The sequence below is a fragment of the Pseudorca crassidens genome, chromosome 4 (genome assembly GCF_039906515.1).
Source record: "Pseudorca crassidens isolate mPseCra1 chromosome 4, mPseCra1.hap1, whole genome shotgun sequence".
Classification (NCBI taxonomy): domain Eukaryota; kingdom Metazoa; phylum Chordata; class Mammalia; order Artiodactyla; family Delphinidae; genus Pseudorca; species Pseudorca crassidens.
This window is the reverse complement of record NC_090299.1, coordinates 471,380-489,484: the sequence shown is the minus strand read 5'-3', so window position 1 is coordinate 489,484 and position 18,105 is coordinate 471,380. Positions and strand designations below refer to the sequence as shown.

General features: G+C 68.2%; 1 protein-coding gene across 2 annotated transcripts; it reads right to left on the bottom strand.

Moving 5' to 3' along the window:
* Positions 1–3,211: 3,211 nt before the first annotated feature.
* Positions 3,212–16,459, bottom strand: FGFRL1 (fibroblast growth factor receptor like 1). Of its 2 annotated transcripts, none has more exons than XM_067734807.1 (7): positions 16,381–16,459; positions 15,725–15,816; positions 6,639–6,911; positions 5,405–5,485; positions 5,014–5,298; positions 4,574–4,927; positions 3,212–4,479 (listed from the first exon to the last, which is right to left on the bottom strand). In XM_067734807.1, the coding sequence occupies exons 2-7, from the start codon at positions 15,798–15,800 to the stop codon at positions 4,037–4,039; spliced, it is 1,512 nt and encodes a 503-aa protein (XP_067590908.1). In that variant the 5' UTR covers positions 15,801–15,816; positions 16,381–16,459; the 3' UTR covers positions 3,212–4,036. The 2 variants fall into 2 exon arrangements, with proteins under 2 accessions (XP_067590908.1, XP_067590909.1); XM_067734808.1 differs by lacking the exon at positions 16,381–16,459 and adding an exon at positions 16,029–16,155.
* Positions 16,460–18,105: the final 1,646 nt, after the last annotated feature.

The window sequence follows — 18,105 nt, the reverse complement described above, 5'->3', positions numbered from 1 at the left end:
GTGGAGGCTGCTTCCCAGCCCAGCCAGGGGGCCCGGCCCCCGCACAAGCTTGACCCTGTGGGAGTCCCCTGTCTCCGTGCGCCACCTTGCAGCAGCCCGCCGCACAGGCCCGTGTGTCCCAGGGCAGTCCAGCCCACGCCCTGGGTCTGGGCAAGGTGCGCCGGGGGCGCTCACCTTTCGGCCCCTTGGGTCCCAGCCCCTCCATGCCACCTCAGGCCCCGCAGCAGGTCCAGGGCCCTGCAAGCCCCAAGCAGCGCCACCCGGGGGGCTGGGGCAGCCTGGCTGGCGCCTGCAAGTCCTTAAGCCCATGCCCTGAGTCCCAGGTTGAGTCTGTGCTGGTCCCAACCCCACGTCCTATGTTCCTGTCCCTTTTCCTGTGTCCTACATCCTGCGTTCCTGTCCCAGGTCCCCTGGCCTGGCCCCCAGACAAGGCTCTGATCCCCTGCCCGGCCCTCCCAACCCCAGGTCCACGGGGCTGTGGTGGCCCCACGTCCCCTCATCTTCAGCTCCTGTCACATCGCCTGGTCCCTGGACATCAGCCTCAGCCCCCCCCCGCCCCGGGACAGCTGCAGAAGACTCTCGGCCACCCCTCTGAAGCCAGGAGGGCTGGGCTGCGGGGCTTGGGGGTGGGGAGGGAGCGGTCACACCCGAGGGTGTCAGAGCCTGGGCCGCCATTTCAGGCTCACCAGGCTGCAAGGGGACCAGCTTATCACAGCCCAGATCAGAGGGAAGATGCTGGCCTGGGGCTCCTCCCTCCTGGCATCCACCCACCCAGCACCCACCACCCAGCACCCACCACTACCCAGCACCCACCACCCAGGACCCCCACCACCCAGCACCCACCCACCCAGCACCCACCACCCAGCACCCAGCACCCCCACCATGGACATCAGGAGTTTCGGCCCAAATGGCTCTCAGAAGCCCCAACAGCACGAGCCATTAGTGGCTGTGAAATCAGATCAAGACATTGACCCCAGCCCAGCCTGGGAGTCCCTCTGAGACACAGCTGGATCCCGCTCCGCTCCCTTGATCAGATCAAGACATTGACCCCAGCCCGGCCTGGGAGTCCCTCTGAGACACAGCTGGATCCCCCTCCGCTCCCTTGAGACTGGGGGCCCCCACTCCCACCCCACAGGGAGCCCCACAGAGCTGAGCACGGGAGGCATTTCTGTTCCTGTTGGGGGTCCTGGTAGCATCACGGGTGGCTGTGCACTGGTCTTTCTGCATGTGGCCAAGGGCACATTAGGGCCTGGCCTTGGTGTTTGTGGAGGGGCAACTGTGGCAAGAGAAGCCAGGGCGCGGTGCCTCAGAACACAGGAGGTGAAGCCCTGCCGCGGTGCCCCTCCTCGTGCCACTCCGGGCTCCCCCGCTCTGGAGCCCAAAGACTCTTCTCTCAGCCTGCTCTGCCACCTGGCCCCGCCTGCCGCCTGGCCCCGCCCACTCGCGCTCCCATTGGCTCCGCCCCGGCACAATCTGGGAGCCCCCAAGGGGGGCGGGGCGCCAGGGAGAGGGAATGAAGAGGGGGTGTCGGGCAGAGGGAGTGGGGCCGGTCAGTTGGAGGCCCAATGAGCAGACGTCTGTCCTGGTGGGCTTCGTGGTGGCCGGGCAGCCCCAAGAGGATGGGTCTGTCTGGTCGCCTAGACCCCCCGCCCAGCCAGGCGCCCTAACATGTCCACAGAACGACCAGCACATCAGCAGCCCTCTCTTCTGAAAGGGCACTGGGGGATGGGCCCGGAGCCACTGGTCTCGCGAGAACCAGGACCCGGGCCCCGATGGGCCTGTCGCGGCCCGTCAGGTCATTAGCCCCGCAGGCTTCCCTGGGGCAGATGACGAGGGTGGTCCCCACGTGAGCCCAGGTGGACAGCACTGTCCCTCAGGCCAAAAGGGCACAGGGCTGGGAGTGGCAGAGTCTCCTTTGAGGTTCTGGGGGACTGTACCCTCAGGGGTGCTGGGCAGGGGGCAGCTCATCCCCTGTGACCCAAAGATGGCCCACAGCCTGAGGTCTCCCCACTGCCCAGCGTCTACCCTCTCCCCACCCTTCCCCGCTCAGACTGAAACCCAACCAGGCGTCGGATGCAGCCTGTCCCGTCTGGGGAACATCTGTTCGGTCACCAGCTGCGGGCTGCCTGCAGCCCGCACTACTCCCCTGGCCACTGCAGCCCGGCTCCCCACAGCCAGCCAGGCCCTAGGTCTCCCGCGGTGTCCACTCTAGGTGGTCTCCATCACCAGGCCAGAGCTTGGTCACTGCCCACGGAGTCAGGACCACCCCAGCGGGGCTTACCTCAGAGCTAGCCCCTGCCTCCTAAGAGACAGGAGTGGGGTCCACCCTGGGAAGCCGAAGAATGGGGGGAGATTGAGAAGGACAGGGGATCCCATCCTGCACTGCATGGGGGTCCCAGCAGAGGAGGGGCAAGGGGACTGGGGACTGAGCCCTGGGAGACGAGAGCAGAGGGAGGTGACCCAGCCCGGAGCTGGGGAGGAGGCGGGGGCGGACGGCAGCTCACTGCCGAGGCACGGGGGAGGGGAGACTCGGCCCCAGCCGTGGGCCCAGCACTGCCTGGGCAGGACGGCGGGCATCCCGACGGGCAGGTCAGGCAGGGCCTGGGCTTGTCTCCTGAAGCACTGAGAGCCAGCGGCTCAGCCTCGCCCCTCCTGCCGCTCTTCGGACATGCTGCGCCGGGGCCTTTGCTAGAATCACACCAGCTCTTAGTGCCTTTCTTAAGATGCTCCAGAACCTCTGGGCCAGGGGAAACCCAACCCCTGCCTGCTGGCTGGGTGAGGAGAGCGAGGCCACGGTTGCACACCCAGGGTGGACGGTGCCCTGCAGGCAACTGGCCCTAGCCCACCTCCCCACCAAGGCCACGCAGGGAACCCCAGAATGTGGGACGGGAGAAACACGGGCCCTGCACTGAGGGCTGGGGGACCACACCAGTACAGAGAGGGGGGCCCCCCGCGCCAGATGTGCAGGACTCTGGCTGGCCAAGGAGGCGCGTGCAGGTGAGTGGGGAAGAGTCCTCCAGCTCAGAGCGCTGATGGCGGGCCCTGGGGACCCTCAGGCCTCGGCCCCTGAGCCTAAGGCCTGGTGATGGGGTTCGAGAGCTCCCCCATCCGTCCTATAAACAGGCACACGCGCACGCACAGATGCAGACACAGGAAGATATAAACAGGCACACGGGCACACACAGATGCAGACACAGAAAGAAACACCAGCTTAGAGGAAAGAATGCACATTTTCTTGTTTAACAAAATAAATTAAATATACAAAGCTTCAGCTCAAACTCTATATAAAATTACAGAGGCCTGGGGCCGCCACGGGGAGTGGGGTGATGGATGCCCGGCCCCGAGGTGGACATCCAGTGGCCAAAAGGCCAGGTGGGTCCTGGGCCTCAGGAGAGGCCAAGTCTCTGTGGCCCAGCCCTCCTTTCATCATTATTAATATTATTATCTTAATTTCTTAAATATAAATATCAAGGGCCCCTTCTCTCTGGCAGTGGGACGGGAGGCACCCCCAGCCAGCTCCGGCCTCTCAGGACGGAGCCTAGGGCTGCTCCGCCCGACCCCCCTGCCCAGGGCACTGGTGGACTCCTGGACACCCAGGACAGGTGGTGGCAAAAATAGCCTGGGCAGGGACACAGGAGGGCAGGCGTAGGGAAGGGGTCGGAGTTTTTGGTTTGCAAAGCCAGGGTGCCTCTCAGATCTCCTGCCAGGCCGGGGTGGGGGGGTGACCATGGCCCCCATGAAATCCTTATCACGGGGCCAAGGGATTCCTTCATGAGCTAGCCCATCGCTACATGCGCACTGCAGAGTTACAATACAGACCTTCCCAAAGGCTTCTTAGTCTGAGTGTGTGTGTGTGTGTGTGTGTGTGTGTGTGTGTAATTCTGTGTGTCCAGAGGTATGTCATGCATGTGTGTGCGTCCAGGTGTGTGTGTGTGTCTCACGTGGGGCGCCTCGCACCCGCAGTCCATCTTCCTCTGTGGCCTCGCCCCAAGCCTGCGCGGCTGGCCGGGCCTCCGCAAGCCCACCCCGAGGCAGCCTAGCACTGGTAGTGGATGTGTTGATGCTGGTGGACCTTGCCCTCCACGTGCGAATGCGTGTGTGAGTGCGTGTGCGTGTGCGTGTCCGTGTAGAGTTTGGGGTAAAGCTTGGGGCCGGCGGCTGAGCCCGGGCCCAGCAGGTGCTGGGGGGCCGCCGGGGGCCCGAGTTCCTCACACAGCCCCACACCGGGGCCGGCACCGAGGGTGGGGGGTGCCGGCAGGTCCTTGTCCCCGCCGCGGTCGCGGGCCGTCGCGGGCGGGCGATGTGCAGGCACCGGAGGGGCGGGCGCGGGGGCGCACGGCTTCTTCTTGGCCTGGCAGAGCCACAGGAGCACGGTGCCCAGGATGAACACGGCGCCGGCTGGGATGCCGATGACCACTGGCCACGGCAGGCTGGTGGTGGAGGACGAGTGGGCCACGGGCGGCCCTGGCGGCTTGGGGTCTGCAGGAGAAACCGAGGAGGGGGCGGGGAGGGGCGCGTCACGTGTGGGCGTGGCCCGGGCGGGGCGGGGCGGGGCAGGGCGGGGCCCACGCACCGGGCAGCACGGTCAGGAAGGCGCTGCGGAAGCTGTAACCCATGGTGTTGGCGCCCAGGCAGATGTACATGCCCGCGTCGTCCTGGCGCGCGCGAGTGATGAGCAGCTTGTTGAGGTAGGAGCCGTCGGGCCGCGACCACACGTCACCCGTGGGCAGCACCACGAACTTCTGGCCGCCCACGTCGATGGTGGAGTTGTAGCGGCCCTCGGCGCCATACTCCACGCGCTTCAGCCACTGGATCACGGGCTTCACGTCGCTGCGCACTTTGCACTGGAAGGATGTCGTGCCTCCGAAGTCCACCGTCGTGTTCACGGGGTGCGTGCCCGTGAGGACAGGCTTGGAGCGCGTCCGCTCTGCGCAGGGACGTGCGTTGGGCACAGGCCCCAGGCGCCAGCCCGCCCCCCCCGGCCCCGCCCCCGCCCCCGGCCCCGGCACTCACGGATCACGTCCACCTTGTAGGTGGCATTGATGGCGCCCGCGCGGTTCGACACGCGGCACGTGTACTTGCCGCTGTCCTCGGGGCGCAGGTTCTTCAGGCTCAGGGTCCACTTCTTCTTCCTGTGCTCACCAGCCTCCGGGCGCGTCAAGGCCTGGTCATCCTTCATCCACATGATGTCGGGCCGTGGGTGCCCACTGGCCACGCACTTGAGCCGCACGGAGCTGCCCACGGGCCGCGCAATCACCCGGCGCCTCATCTTGGAGGGCTGCGTGAAGCGGGGCCGGGCTGCGCGGGGCGCAGGGGAGGGGGCGGGGCACAGAAGTCAGCGGGCACTGGGGGGAGGCACAGCCCCGCCCCCCACCAAGATGGCGGCGTCTGTCCCTGTGCTCACCCCACTGCTTGCTGGCTGGGTCTTCCTGGCCCCCGGAAGAGCCGTCGTGCCCCGGGCTCTCCCTTCCTGGACTGGTGTCGTCTGCAGAGGGGAGGGTGCATGAGAGGGGCCTCGGCAGCCCCTGTAAGACCCCAGGACTGGCTCCCGGGCCCCAGCCTCAGGCCCAGCTGGGAAAGCTCTAGAAACGCCAACAGGAGGCCATGGATGCACACCCACGTCTCAGAATCCCAGAGACAGCTGGGCCGGAGCCGCCCACCCGGCGCACTCCCTGGGTGCAGGTGACCCCGACAGGCGTGGGTGGGACGGAGATCTGGCTCCCCCACCCTGGCTCCGGGGGGTCTGCAGGGCCGGGGGGAGGTGGCGACCAGGCCCAGCCGGCAGCTGCAGTAACCCTAGCCCACATCAAGGGGCCGAGGGCTTGGTGAGCTGACATGGCTCACATACCGCCTGGTCGTCCTGCCCTTTGAAAGGACGCTGGGGGGGACACCCACAGTACTGCCATTCCACAGCCCAGACAAGGCCTGTGAGGCCTGGGTGGGGGGTGGCATGCTGAGGAATGCCCCCCCCCCCCAGTGACAGCCGCCGCCTCCACAGCCCAGGACCAAGGCCAGGCGCTCGGACCCCACCCCGGAACCCAGTGGAGGGGTGCGTGGGTCAGGCTCCTCCTTTGTGCTGCCAGGGAACCTGCCCCGAGGGACCCGCCTGGGGGGAGGGCGAGGCGCCAGCGCCTGGTACCAGCGAGTGGAGGGCGTGTTCCTGGGGGCGCCGCCCAGTCCCCAAGCCCGGGCCCCAGAGGCAGAGGAGAACAGAAGGCCCTTCCTTCGCAGCGGCCCCTCTGAACTCCGAAACCTGAGCCTCAAAGTCATGGCTGACGCCAAGGCTGCCGGCCCGCCTGCCCCACCAGGCTGCCCTTCAGTGGGACCACCACCTGGGGCCCCCATACCCACCCCTGCCGCCCCCCCAGCCAGCCCTGGCCCCCAGGTCAGCAGAACTTTGGGGGACAAGGGGTCGGGAGGAAGGGGGACCCCAAGGTGAGGCCTGAGGGGGCGGGGCCCGGCCTGGGGGTGGTGTCCTGGGCTCAGAGGCCGGGAGGGGAGCAGGGCGGCTCTGGTCCCGGGGGCAGTGGGCCGAGCTCATGCAGGGTGAGGGTGGGCACAGAGGGAGGGTCTGCCTCCCTGCCCGAGCTGACTAGGTGCGAACAGCAAGGCCCCGCCCTGGCACGGCCAGCACTGACCCATCACGATGAGGGTGTAGTTGACGCTGAGGCTGCCGAAACCGTTGGTGGCCTTGCACACGTAGGCGCCGGCGTCCTCCCGTTCCACCTCCTTCACCTTCAGCCCCTGGGGCAGCACGCGGAAGCGGCTCCAGCCGCCGTGGATTGTCCGGCCATCCTTGGTCCACATGGTCAGTGGCGGCGGGTCGCCCTCCACGGGGCACTGCAGCCGCACAGTGCGGCCCAGCCGGGCCACCTGCCGCGGGACTACCTTGTCCGCCATCCTCGGGGGGCCTGTGGGGGTCAGAGGACTCGCTCAGGGAGGAGGGGACCAGCAGGTGGTCGGTCGGGGCCAAGGCAGGTGTGGGCACTGGGAGCCGGGCGAGGGCTGTCCCTGCTGGGCCCCCACCGCGGGACTCCACCCAGATACGCCTACCCAGCTCCCAGACCACAGGAGGCGGCGTTCACCCAGGGCCCACTGCGCTCCCGCACGGGAGCCGGGATGCGGCTCGCCCAGGATGCACGTCCGCAGGCGAGCGAGGGCGGCCCCCACCGCCTCCCTGCAGGCACCCCATCTGTTTGTGTGTGCACGTGCGAGCATCCCTGCGTCTGGTGGCCCATGTCTGTGCCTGTGTGTACATGGGCGGCACCAAACCAGGTCTGCCTGCCTGGACAAGAGCCTCCCTGCTGCCAGCCAGGCCACACCAGGTCACCAAGGCCCTGGAGTCAGAGGGCAAGCAGCTGGGCCTCCCAGCCCTGGGTGACCACTATCTGCCCTGGGAGAAGCCTGCGTCCCGGGCTGAGGCCGTGGTGCCCTTCACCAGCGGGAAGAAACCCATCCCCGTCCCCACCGGCCCGGGGCCACCCAGGGACAATGGGGATGACAGGCCTAGAGGGCGCGAGAGACGGGCCAGCTGGGAAGGACGCTGCGGACATCAGAAGGCTATGGAGCGATCTCCTGGTGGACCCTCAGTCCCCTCCTGCCGTGCCCCCGTGCCTGACGCCCTGAGCTGGGGCTGGTGTGCAGCCCCTACACCACGGGAGGACCGCGAGGGTGGAGGGCTCTTACATGGTCACGGACGGCCCCTCCGGACCAGGAGAGGCAGCCACGGGCACCCGGCTGCCCTTCCCAGGGGCTTGGCTGGGCCTGGCTCCCAGGACTCCGCCCACCAGCCACTGGAAGGGGCACCCACCCCACAGGGCAGCCACTCCAGGCCGTGAAGGCCACGCCCCGAGCCCTGGCCGCACGGAGGTGCCGGGGGCGTGGCTGCGCTGAGACGCTGGGCCCGGGGCCTGAGAGCGGCATGTGTTTTTAATAACCAGCTGGTGTTTCTTCAACGTGCAGTCGCCGCTGATTCTGTTGCCGCCTCACAGCCAAAGTGCTCCTGCGGGTCCCCCAGAGACTAGCGCCCAGGGACCCTCACAGAGCACGGGCCCCCATCGCCTCCGCCTGGGGTGCGGACGGAGGGTAGGGGGCCATCCCCGTTGGGATGCAGGGAGCTGACAGCCCAGGGCTCCGCTTCTCTGGGGCCCCAGGTGGGGAGGGGGTCCCAGGGGACTGGGGTGTGAGGGACACAGAGACACTAGGCACCTTCCCTCTACAGCCTCCCCCCTCCACATCCTGCCCCATTCGGGTGGCCCCACCCCCTCCACGCAGCCCCTGGACAGTGGGCCATGCCAGAGGTACCAGCCAGCCAGCCAGCCCTCTGGCTTCCCCTGATACCCGCCTCTCCCTAATCACTCACTTGTCTCCAGGGCCCCCCAGGCACCTACCCAGCTCGCAGTGGGAGAGACTTCAGGGCCCCCAGACAAGTGGACCTTCTGAGGCCCCCCAGGCCGCCCAGGGTCCGGGCCTCATTCCCAGGCAGACCCTGTCCACCACCTGTCACTGCCTGAAATTCCACCATTCACAGGGGCCTCCCAGGCTGCAGGACAAAAGGGCACCCCCCAGCCCTTCCCGGGCTGACACCTGGGTGCGAGCATCACACGCACAAGCACAGGCACACGGACCCACACACGTCCACACGGACACACGCGATGGCCCGGACAGCACGCGGGGAGGACGGTGCCCGCGCGAGGAACAGCATCGCTCCCTGCTGGGGCTCCACCTGTCCCAGCGGCATCGTGGGGGCACTGCTGGCGGCTGGTTCAACACCCCCGACCCCCGAAGGAGCCCGCTTCAGTGGCAGAGAACGCGCCCGCCTGACAGTGCGGCCTCTCCCTCTCCCCACCCGCCAGAGGAGACCATGTTGGGGGGCACCTACTGGGTGGCAGGGACGCCACCCTCGGTCCTGCGGAGTGGAGGGACAGGGCCAAGTGACCGCCAGATGGGCCGGAAGTGTGGCCCCGTGGGCCGGCCTGTGAGCAGTGAGGGGGACGAGGCAGCGCCCGTCCAGAGGCCCCGGCTGGAGCCAGCCTTGTCCTAAAGCAAACAGCCCTCCTCCCCTCTGTGGCCAGCCTCACCCCTCCCCACCCCCACCTGGGCTCCGGGGGACCCTGCCCCCCACCCCAGCTTCTGCGAGAGACCCCCCAGCAGGCTCACCAGCGGGAGGCCTGGCCCCCCAGATTCCTGGGAATTCTGGCCGCCAGCACGGCTGCTGCAGCTCTATATTTAGCCTGGGAAACAAGCCCTGCTGTTCCACCTGGACAAGGCCTCCCGCCCCTCAGCCACAGGGAAACTGAGGCCTGAGCTGGAGACCCGCAGGCCCCTGGAGGGCGTGTGGGTGGGGGCAGCCGACGCAGCCTTAGTGCCTTCCCCGTGAGCGCCTCCTCCAGGAAGCCCCAACCCTGCACCCACCCGCAGTCACGGCCCTAGGAGGCTGCGGGCACAGGCAGGATGTACACGGCGCAGGCATGGCAGACACGGGGCAAAGGCAGGCTGGGGCCGGGTCTCACCCCGAGAGGGGGGCTGAACGTCAAGGTAACGGGCAGGGAAGGTGTCGCCCCTTCCTCTCCTCCATCCTCCTCCACCCTCAGCTGTGAAAACATGGTCAGGAATGGGGGTACTGGGGGGGATGGGGGGCAGCCGCTCCGGGCGCCCCACAAACCCAGCTTGGATTCCCAGCCGCCATCCAGAGCTGCTGTCACACACAGACCCTGTCACACCGACCCCCAGGTGCACACCCCAACAGTGGGCGCAGACTCCCTGCCACACACACCCCACCTCTGAGCGCTCCTGACGCCCAGGCCCACAGCCCCTCCCCCTGCCTGGCCAGAAGCACCGCTTTCCCCCGTTTAGTATAACAAGACCCGGCTGCAACCCCAGCTGATAGCCCTCCTGCCCCGGGGCCCAGGGAGGCAGAGGTGCTGGCAGGAACAGAGAAGGGACCCCCAGCTGTGGCCCACCCCATGCCCACCCCCCCGTACCCCCAAGCCGTCTTCACAGGCCCTCGGGGCCGCCCCGAAGCTCAGCACCCCACACCTCACCGCCCCGCGGCCTCCGCGCAGCCTGGCGCACCTTCCCGACACCCCCTCCTCCCTCCCCGCCCCCAGGGGCACTCCATCTGGACCCACGCTGCCGCTCTGTTCACGCCGTGGCAGGGGTGAGAGGGTTCCCAAGTGTCGGGCTGCACCCCTCCCCACCGCCCGGGGTGTTCTGTGGGCCCTGGCTTGCCAACCCCAAGCTCCCTTCAAGAGGGGCCGGGCCAGACGTCGCCCCTCTCCCAGGGCCCATGTGGCAGAGACCAGCAGGGGCCACAGAGGCACCCCGTGAAGCCGCAAACACAGCTGAGGTTGAGGGTGCATGCAGCACCGGCCGGCTCGTCAGGGCAGCTCTGTCCCCCACAAGCCCTGCAAAGCCCCAGAAATTTCCAGCCTGGAAGGAATTCTCTGGCAGGGGGCGGGGGAGGTGGGGGGAGCATCGGGCTAACCAGCATGGGCCTGGCCGTGGGGTGAGGGCGGCCAGCCAGGAGCCACCGTCCTGCTGTGCAGGACAAGCTAAGTGAGAGGCGTGGGGAGGGGCGCTGGGCCCTGGCTGGGGGGCCGGAAGGGGGCAGGTCCACCCGGGCTGCCTGGGTACCTGACGCCAGACAGGGCAAGCAGGCACTCTCTGGGGGGAGCGGGCGCCCACAGTGGGGACCGGGTGCAGCAGGGTGAGCTGGGAAGGCCGCAGGGCCAGCACCCTCCCCAAGAAGGCGAGGCCTGGGGGGGGAAGGACAGGAACACCCCAGGGCGGGGGCACAGGTGAGGCCCACCCCAGGGCTGCCACGAGGGGGGCAGGCTCGGCACACGTGCACACCCACACTCGCATACAGGCTCCCGGTCAACAGCCGGCCCAGGGCGGCCCCGGGGGCTGGACCCACGGGATCTGTGGTGGAACTGGTAGGACCCGCAGGACAGGTGGTTGCCCCAGAAACCAGGCCATTCTGGGCGTGGCAAAGGGACGGCCTGACCCACCGAGCAAGCCGCCGGGAGCGTCCCCTCCACCGGCTGCCCAGCCGCGCACCAGGGGGCTGGCAGACCGGGGGCCTCCAGGTCTGTCCTCTTCTCTGGAGGCCCCCAGATGGACCTCCAGTGGCCCCCCAGCTTCAGGGCTCCTCCGCCTAACCCTCACCACCCCCAGGACCGACAAGTGAGGCCCAGAGCATCACCCTGACAGGGCCACTTCCCTGGTGGGGGGACCCATGTGAGCTGCCTACGGGACAGTGACCAGAAAGCACCCAGACCCACCGCCGGGCCTCCCTCAGCTGGACACCGGGCAGCCCCGTCGGGTGTCCAGATCTCACTAGGCCCACCAGACTCAACGCTGTCTCACCCCGACCCTGCCCACCCCGCCATCCACCCCCACCTCACCAACGTCACTTGACCCAGACCCTCCCCCAGCTGCCAAAGGACCGAGAAGGCCCTTGTCCAGTGAGCCCTCCCACACCTGCCGGCACCGGACCCAGAGCACAGGGTAACGCGCCGCGGGGCCCAGACCACCCCAGGGGCCCCGCCCCAGGGGGCCCCGATCCAGGTACCAGAGTCACCTCAGAGGGGAGACGAGGACATTTTCCTGAGCCTGGAGCCCCTGGGCGTTTAAGCAGAACCTCGAGGGTGAGGGCGATGGCTACGGCAGCAGAAGACCCAACGCACCCAGCAGCCTGGCCTGCGCGACCCCAGGCCAGAGCCCCTGCGTCCCACCCATACCTGCTCCACGACAGCCCACGCCCACAGCGGGCTTCTTGAGGCCAGGACTGAGGCCATGGGGCCTGAGCAGGCCGGCCCAGACTAGGCGCCCCCAGGCCCCCAGAGGCCACGGGGCAGGCCACCTGGCCCTCAAGGCGCGCATGCTGTGTCGGGCTGAGCTCCAGAGTCAGCCCCAGTCCCCGCCGGAACCCGGACAGGCTGCTGCACGAGTGCAGAGGGCAGCCCCGAAGCCACTGGCAGTGGCCCTGGACCAGGAGAGCGCGCTCCGCAGGCCCCGGCTCCTCCAGGGCTCAGGATCATGGGAGCCAGAGGGGGTCCCTCCGCCCCGCCTGCTGCCCCAGGTCCCGTTATTCACTCTTCAGCCACTCAACAGCGCACAGCTTGTGTAAATCTCTCATGAAATAAACTCCCCGGCAGGAAGAAAAGCAATTGTGTTTCCTGCCAAGATGGGAAACCCTGGATTTCAGCAGCCCTTAGGCTGGAGCAACTCCTGCAGTGCCTCAGGGACAGCTCCTAGAAACCCCACCCTGGGCCAGTTCTCAAGGCGGCCGTCTGTGTCTGCGCTGGATGGGGGGGTAGGCACCTACCCCACCCCCTGCCTGCCTCCAGGCCCCGCCCCCAGCCACTCAGTTGGGGCACAGGGTGTGGATGGAGGCCCCGGGACTCCTCGCTGGAGCCAGGAAGGCTGGCCACAATGTCCTGGTGGAAAAGCCCCCAGGACACCCCCTCAGCTGACCAGCCTCTTGGCCCAGCCCTTCCCCACTCAAGGCCCCTACCCCACTACACCAAGGCGCCCGCGTCCACTGGATGTCCACTCTGGCCCCGGTGAGCTGCTCACCTCTGCCCACGACATCCCCCCAGCTGGAGGCCTGTCCTTGCCTACCCTGACCAGCACCCACCTCTCCTTCCAAGTCCCGGGGTGACGCCCACGCCTCTGCGTTCCACCTCCCTCCAGTGGACCCCGGGCTGCGACCCCACCTGAGGTAGCCCAGGTGGCCCCTGCTCTCCTGGGCCCCGAGAGGAGCGAGGCTGGGACTGACCAGGAGCGCCTGGTGGCCACCACTAGGAAGAGCGGGTGATGGGCAAGGTAGGTGGGGCCACACTGGCTGCAGCGCCGCTGAGGTCTGGGGACGGTGGCATGGGCGCGGACACGCTTTCCTTGCACACGCTGCCCCGCCGACGGAGGCTGCCACCTGGACGCACCAGGGCTGCAGTCACCAGGCGAGGCACAGCGTGGGGCAAAGGAGGCCAGCGTGGACGGCCACACAGCGGGGAGGCGGCCACAGCCCGTCCCCCCGGCACGTCAGCGAGCCCGAGCCGCCCAGGTGATCGGAGGCTGAGGCTGCTGCCGGGGAAAACCAACATGTACCACGTTAGGGCCGCGGAGCTGGGCAGGAGCCGGGGGCCCACTGATCCCCCCACAATGGAGACAGAGGCTGCGGGCAGCCCAAGCTCAGCCTGGCCCAGCCAAAGGCCACTTTGTTCGGCTCCCTCCTCCCCCCAGAGGAGGCAGTGATTTATTTTCCCTTCCAGGAGTGGGGCCCAAGACAAGACGTAAATGGGGCCGCTGGCCCACATCCCCAGCTCGCAGAGCCTGGGCCGGGCTCCCACAAGTCCACCTCAGCCCTGGCCGCACACTGGCCAGCACGGCCTGCAGGGACCTAGAGGGGAGGAGAAGGCCCCCTGCAGCCTGGCCAGAGGCCGAGGTCAGACAACGCACATGCACACGCCACAGCCGCCCTGACGGCCACATGCTTCGCCAACGACTCACACACCCCAGCAGACCCTTCGCGCCACAGCCCCAAGGCAGGGCAGCTCCAAGTCCTCTCCATCCCGCGGGAGATAGGGCACCCGGCACACCAGCCAGGTCCAGGGGACAGGGCGGGGCCTCCGGGGCTGGCTGCTCAGAGACCGTCCACTGCACCGCCATCCTCAGAGGAGTTCACACGCGGCACCTCTCAGAAAACCCTGAAATGACTTCTTCCAAAGTAATTTGTAAAAGGCATTTCATTCGGAACCTCTCAGAGCTCCCACTGTGAGAAATAAAATGGAAATGGAGAAAGCCAACCTCTTTTTTCAAATTTGAAAAAAGAAAAAAAACAAACAGTTTAAGACAAACCCACCAAGATTGTGAAACTTTGGGAAAAGGGGAACTTTAAAAATATGATTGGAGTCTAGAAATGTACCGATTCCAGAAATTGTGACACCACGGGGAAAACGGCTTTCAAAAAACCACCCAAACTCTGTCTGCGCTGGTTTGTCAGCCTAAGAAGGTCCACGCTCAGCCTCTTCACTCGCCAAGTGGGAAGGGCCTGCAACGACTCTGCCCTCCAGTCCAGGCCTGGCGGAGAAGCCAGCACAATTCAGGAAGAGCACTGACCCCGCACCCCCAAAACCACAGAGGCCCTTGCCCTTGGAAAGGGGCTCCCACCCCTCTACTGCCGCCAAGGCCCTCACCATGCAGCCCAAGGCCTCAGCCAACGGGCACAGAGCAGGGTGTGGTCCCTCTGGGACCCCTCGGCGCCGAGGCAGGCCCTACCGCCCACTGCCATCCACGGCCCGCTGCCACCCGCCACTCCACCTCCGGCTCCAGCCAACGACCAGGCCAGGCCAGTGGCCTCCAGAGCCTCCCTGGCCAAGTGGCCGGAGGACAGGCAGGTGCGTGGATAGGGGAGTGCAAACAGATAAAAGAGCAATCAGAGTCCAGGCCGCTGGCCACTGGCGGAGGGGGGCCTTGCCGGGCATGACCTGAGTGTCCGCAGTACCCTGGACACTGCCCGTCCCAGCCACGCCTGGGCAGCCCCCACCCTCAAGCGAGCCAGCCAGTCCCCGGCGGGGCAGGCGGGGCCGCGGGGGTGGGGTGGGTACTGTGGCATGAGGCCCACCTGGGCCGCCGCCCGCCACCCCACACCCGAACGTGGCCATATAAGGCCGGGTTGGTCTCAGTGCGCCCGCTGGGCGGCAGCGGCGCCGGGGGAGGGGTGCGAAGCCTCAGAGGACTGGTAGACAGGGCAAGGACGATCCTGAGTGGTCAACACACCCAAAGGGCTGGCCTGGCCACAGGTCCCGCCTAGCTGAGGGAGGCCAGCACTGAGCATGGCGGTGGGAGTCTGCGGGCACGCATCACCCGTCAGCCAAGGACGCCCCTTGCTGGGGCTGGTTGCGGGGGCAGGGGTCCCTCCGGAGGCATCTGGGCCTGCCCGCTTGCACAGCAGGTGTGTGAGCCCACGTCCAGACCCTGGTGTGGTGCACACCGAGAGACGTAGTGTGTAGCTGGAAGTAGGTGGTCTCAGGGTCTGCATTAAGACAGGCCCCGACCCTCCACCATGCAGTGACCCCGTGCACTGGGCACTCAGTCTCCCAGCCCCCACCCTGTACCTTCCCAGAGATAGGCAGGCCTAGGGCACAGGGCTGGGTCATTAGTCCCAGAGGCCAAGAATGTCCCCACTGTCCCCACACCCAACCCTGGCCACCAGGGGGATCTCTACAGGTTCCCAGGGGCCTAATTGGGTCCAATGTGGCCAAACAGCCCATCACTCATGAATCCGCCGTGAGCAGCTGCCCGCAACTGCAGGGATGTGTGTGTGGATGTGTGCGTATGTCCTGAGGGGAACTGGGGCCAGAGCCCACCCGGCCAGCAAGCGTGGGGCCCCACGGATGAGCTGGGGGTGCCCTGAGAGTGAGGGGTAACCCTGTGGGAGAGCTGGAGGAACCTCATGGATGAGATGGGGATGCCCCATAGGTGAGGGGTGCCCCACAGGTAGCTGGGGAGCCACGTGAGTGAGGGGGGGCCGCGGGTGAGCTGCAGTGTCCCATGGGTGCACTGGGGCTCCCCGCGGGTGAAGGGCGGGCAGAGCCGGGCCAGCAGGGGCGGGGCGCAGGCACGCGCGCCAGGCGGGCACTGTGGCAGGGTTCAGGGCCGGAGGGAAAGGGGCGGCGCTGGCGGAGGCCGGGGCGCCGGGCTGGGCGCCAGCACTCACCTCGGGCGGCGGTGGCCGGCGGGAGGGCCCCCAGGAGCAGCAGCAGCGGCAGCACCAACGCGGGGCTCGGCGTCATCTCGGCCAGTGCGGACCTGGGGTGTATTCGGAGGCCGGTCACTGCGTGGGGGTGGGGGTCGCCCCGCCCCCCGCCTTGGGCCCCGGAGCCGCCCGCACCCCAGCCCTGGGTCGCGGGGACCGGGGTGCGGGCCGCCCCGCCTTCCCTGCCGCGCTCCGGGCGGAGGAAGCGGCGGCGGGGGAACCGTGGTTATCAAAGGCAGACAAAGGGTTTACACTAATTACCGACCTCCCCCGCCCCCCCTCCAAACACCGTCTGGATTCCTGGCTCTTGTAACTCGGGCCCTGCCCGCGGGACACACAACACCGGCGGCCCCGCAGATAATCGCCTGCGCCATTAGCGGACAAATTTGCGTTGGGGGGTGGCCCACGTGGGGTACAGGGGCGGGGGCGGGGCACTGCCAGGACCTCGGGCCAGGCGGGAGCGGCGGCGGCGCGTGCCGGTGCCGGCGGCTCCCCACCGCAGAGCGGGAACCCGGACGCTCTCAGCCCGGGCCCCCGCCCCCGGCCCCGGCCCCCGGCCCTCCCGAGTCGGCCCGCCCAGTCTGCCCCGGGGATCGCGGGCGCGCGGAGGGGCTCACCTCGGCGGTGCTCGCGGGCGGCGGGGCTCAGGGCCGGGCCCGCGGGGCGCGCTGCGCGGTCATCGCCGCCCCGGGCGCCGCACCCCGCCGCCCCGCGCCCCCGGGCCCGGCCTCGGGACGGGGCGGCGCTACCTGGGCGCGGGCGGCTCGGGTCGGGGCCGGGGCGGGGGCCGGGGGCTGGGGCCTGGGGGCGGGGCGGGCGTCGGGGTCGGTCCGGGGGCCGGGGCCGGGGTCCCGGGGCGGCGGGGCGAGGGGCCCGGGGCGCCGCGCCGCGAGGCGTCCTTCCCTGCGGGGCTTTGTCAACTCTCCCGGAGCGAGCGCCGAGCCCGCCGCGCGCCCCGCCCCGACACAACTTCCTGCCAATCGGCACGCCGAGGCCGCCGCGTCCCGCCCCCTTGTCCCGCCCATCTCCCCGCCCCTCACCCCGCCCCGCGCCCGAACTTTTCGCCAATCGGCGTGCGCGCCCTCCCCGCCCTCCTGGCTCCCCGCCTTAACCCTCGCGGTGCGGGCGGCCCGCAGGCGGGTCGGCTCCCCGGGGCGCGGCCCCGCCCCCGCCCCGCCCCGCCCCGGCCGGCCCCTGGCCCAGCCACGCCCCCGCACGGCCCGCCCCTAGCCCCGCCCCCAGCCTGTTCCCACCCTCCCCAGCCAGGTCCAACACACCGCGCCCCCTCACGGCCATCCGCCTAGCCCCGCCCAGGCCCAGCCCAGCTTTGCGCACCTCCAGGTCCCGCGGCGTCCACCTCACAGCTGCACCCGTTGGCGCCCGTGTTGGAGCACACAACTTCAGGCCACCAACACCCCGCGCACCTCCAGAGCTGGCCCTGATGGAGCCCCAGCTGGGCCGTCAGGGCTCCGAGGTCTGAGCCCCCGGTTGTCGTGGGAGCGGAGGGGAGATCCAAGACCCCGCTCTGGCCCCAAGAGACTCCAGGGTGGGCCAAGTCGCAGGTGATGTGGGGTACTGAGGTCCTGTGCAGATGAAGAAACGCAGGCACAGAGAGGTCAGGTAATTTACCCAAGATTTCCCAGGCGGCACTTGGCATGCCCAGGACTGGAACCGCACGCTGCAGAATCCAGCTCTCCTGCGGACCTTTCTCCACACTGCCCCGCTGCCCTTCTCTTTCCTGTTCAGCAACGTGCACACACTGGCTCCCGTGCCTCCCCTATTCCCATCCATCAGGGTCTTGCAGAGCAACCCCCATCCTCTCTGGCCTGAATCAGTGGGCCAGGCTCCTCTGGCTTCCCCTCCACTGTCACATCTCTGGAACGGAGAATCATCATTTAAAACACAGCCTTGACAGGTCTCTAGCTCCCCAGTGCCCTCAACACAAACCCCACCACCCTTGAGGCCCTGGATGCCTGGGTCCTGTCCAGCTCCCACCCCACCCCCACCCCCTGCAGCCCTCCCTCCATCCCCTCTGGACCTTTGCCCATGCTACTCCCTCAGGAACCCTGCCTGGAACAGCCTCTCTCCTCTCAGGAGTTCCCTCTCCCAGGAAGCCTTCCAGGGAACACTGGAACTGGAGAGGCCTTGCAGGTCCGAATCGCCAGGGCAGAGGAGAGCTGGGTGAGGGTGTGAGCCATCAGGGTTTGGGGCCCGGTGAGACACCGGCTTCGCACCTCTTCCAAGCCAGTGAGAAGGCGGTTCCCAAATCCTGTCTCTGGGCCCGGGTGGGCACCTCGTGGGAGGGTGGTGGTGAGCCAGGCCCGCCCCCCCATCCTGCCTGC

Coding starts and splice junctions, on each gene's coding strand:
- FGFRL1 (XM_067734807.1), bottom strand. CDS start 15,800: ATGACGCCGAGCCCCGCGTTGGTGCTGCCGCTGCTGCTGCTCCTGGGG. Junction 6,912..15,724: donor GCCGGCCACCGCCGCCCGAG/GTGAGTGCTGGC, acceptor TGACCCCCACAG/GCCCCCCGAGGATGGCGGAC. Junction 4,928..5,013: donor CTACAAGGTGGACGTGATCC/GTGAGTGCCGGG, acceptor GTCCCTGCGCAG/AGCGGACGCGCTCCAAGCCT.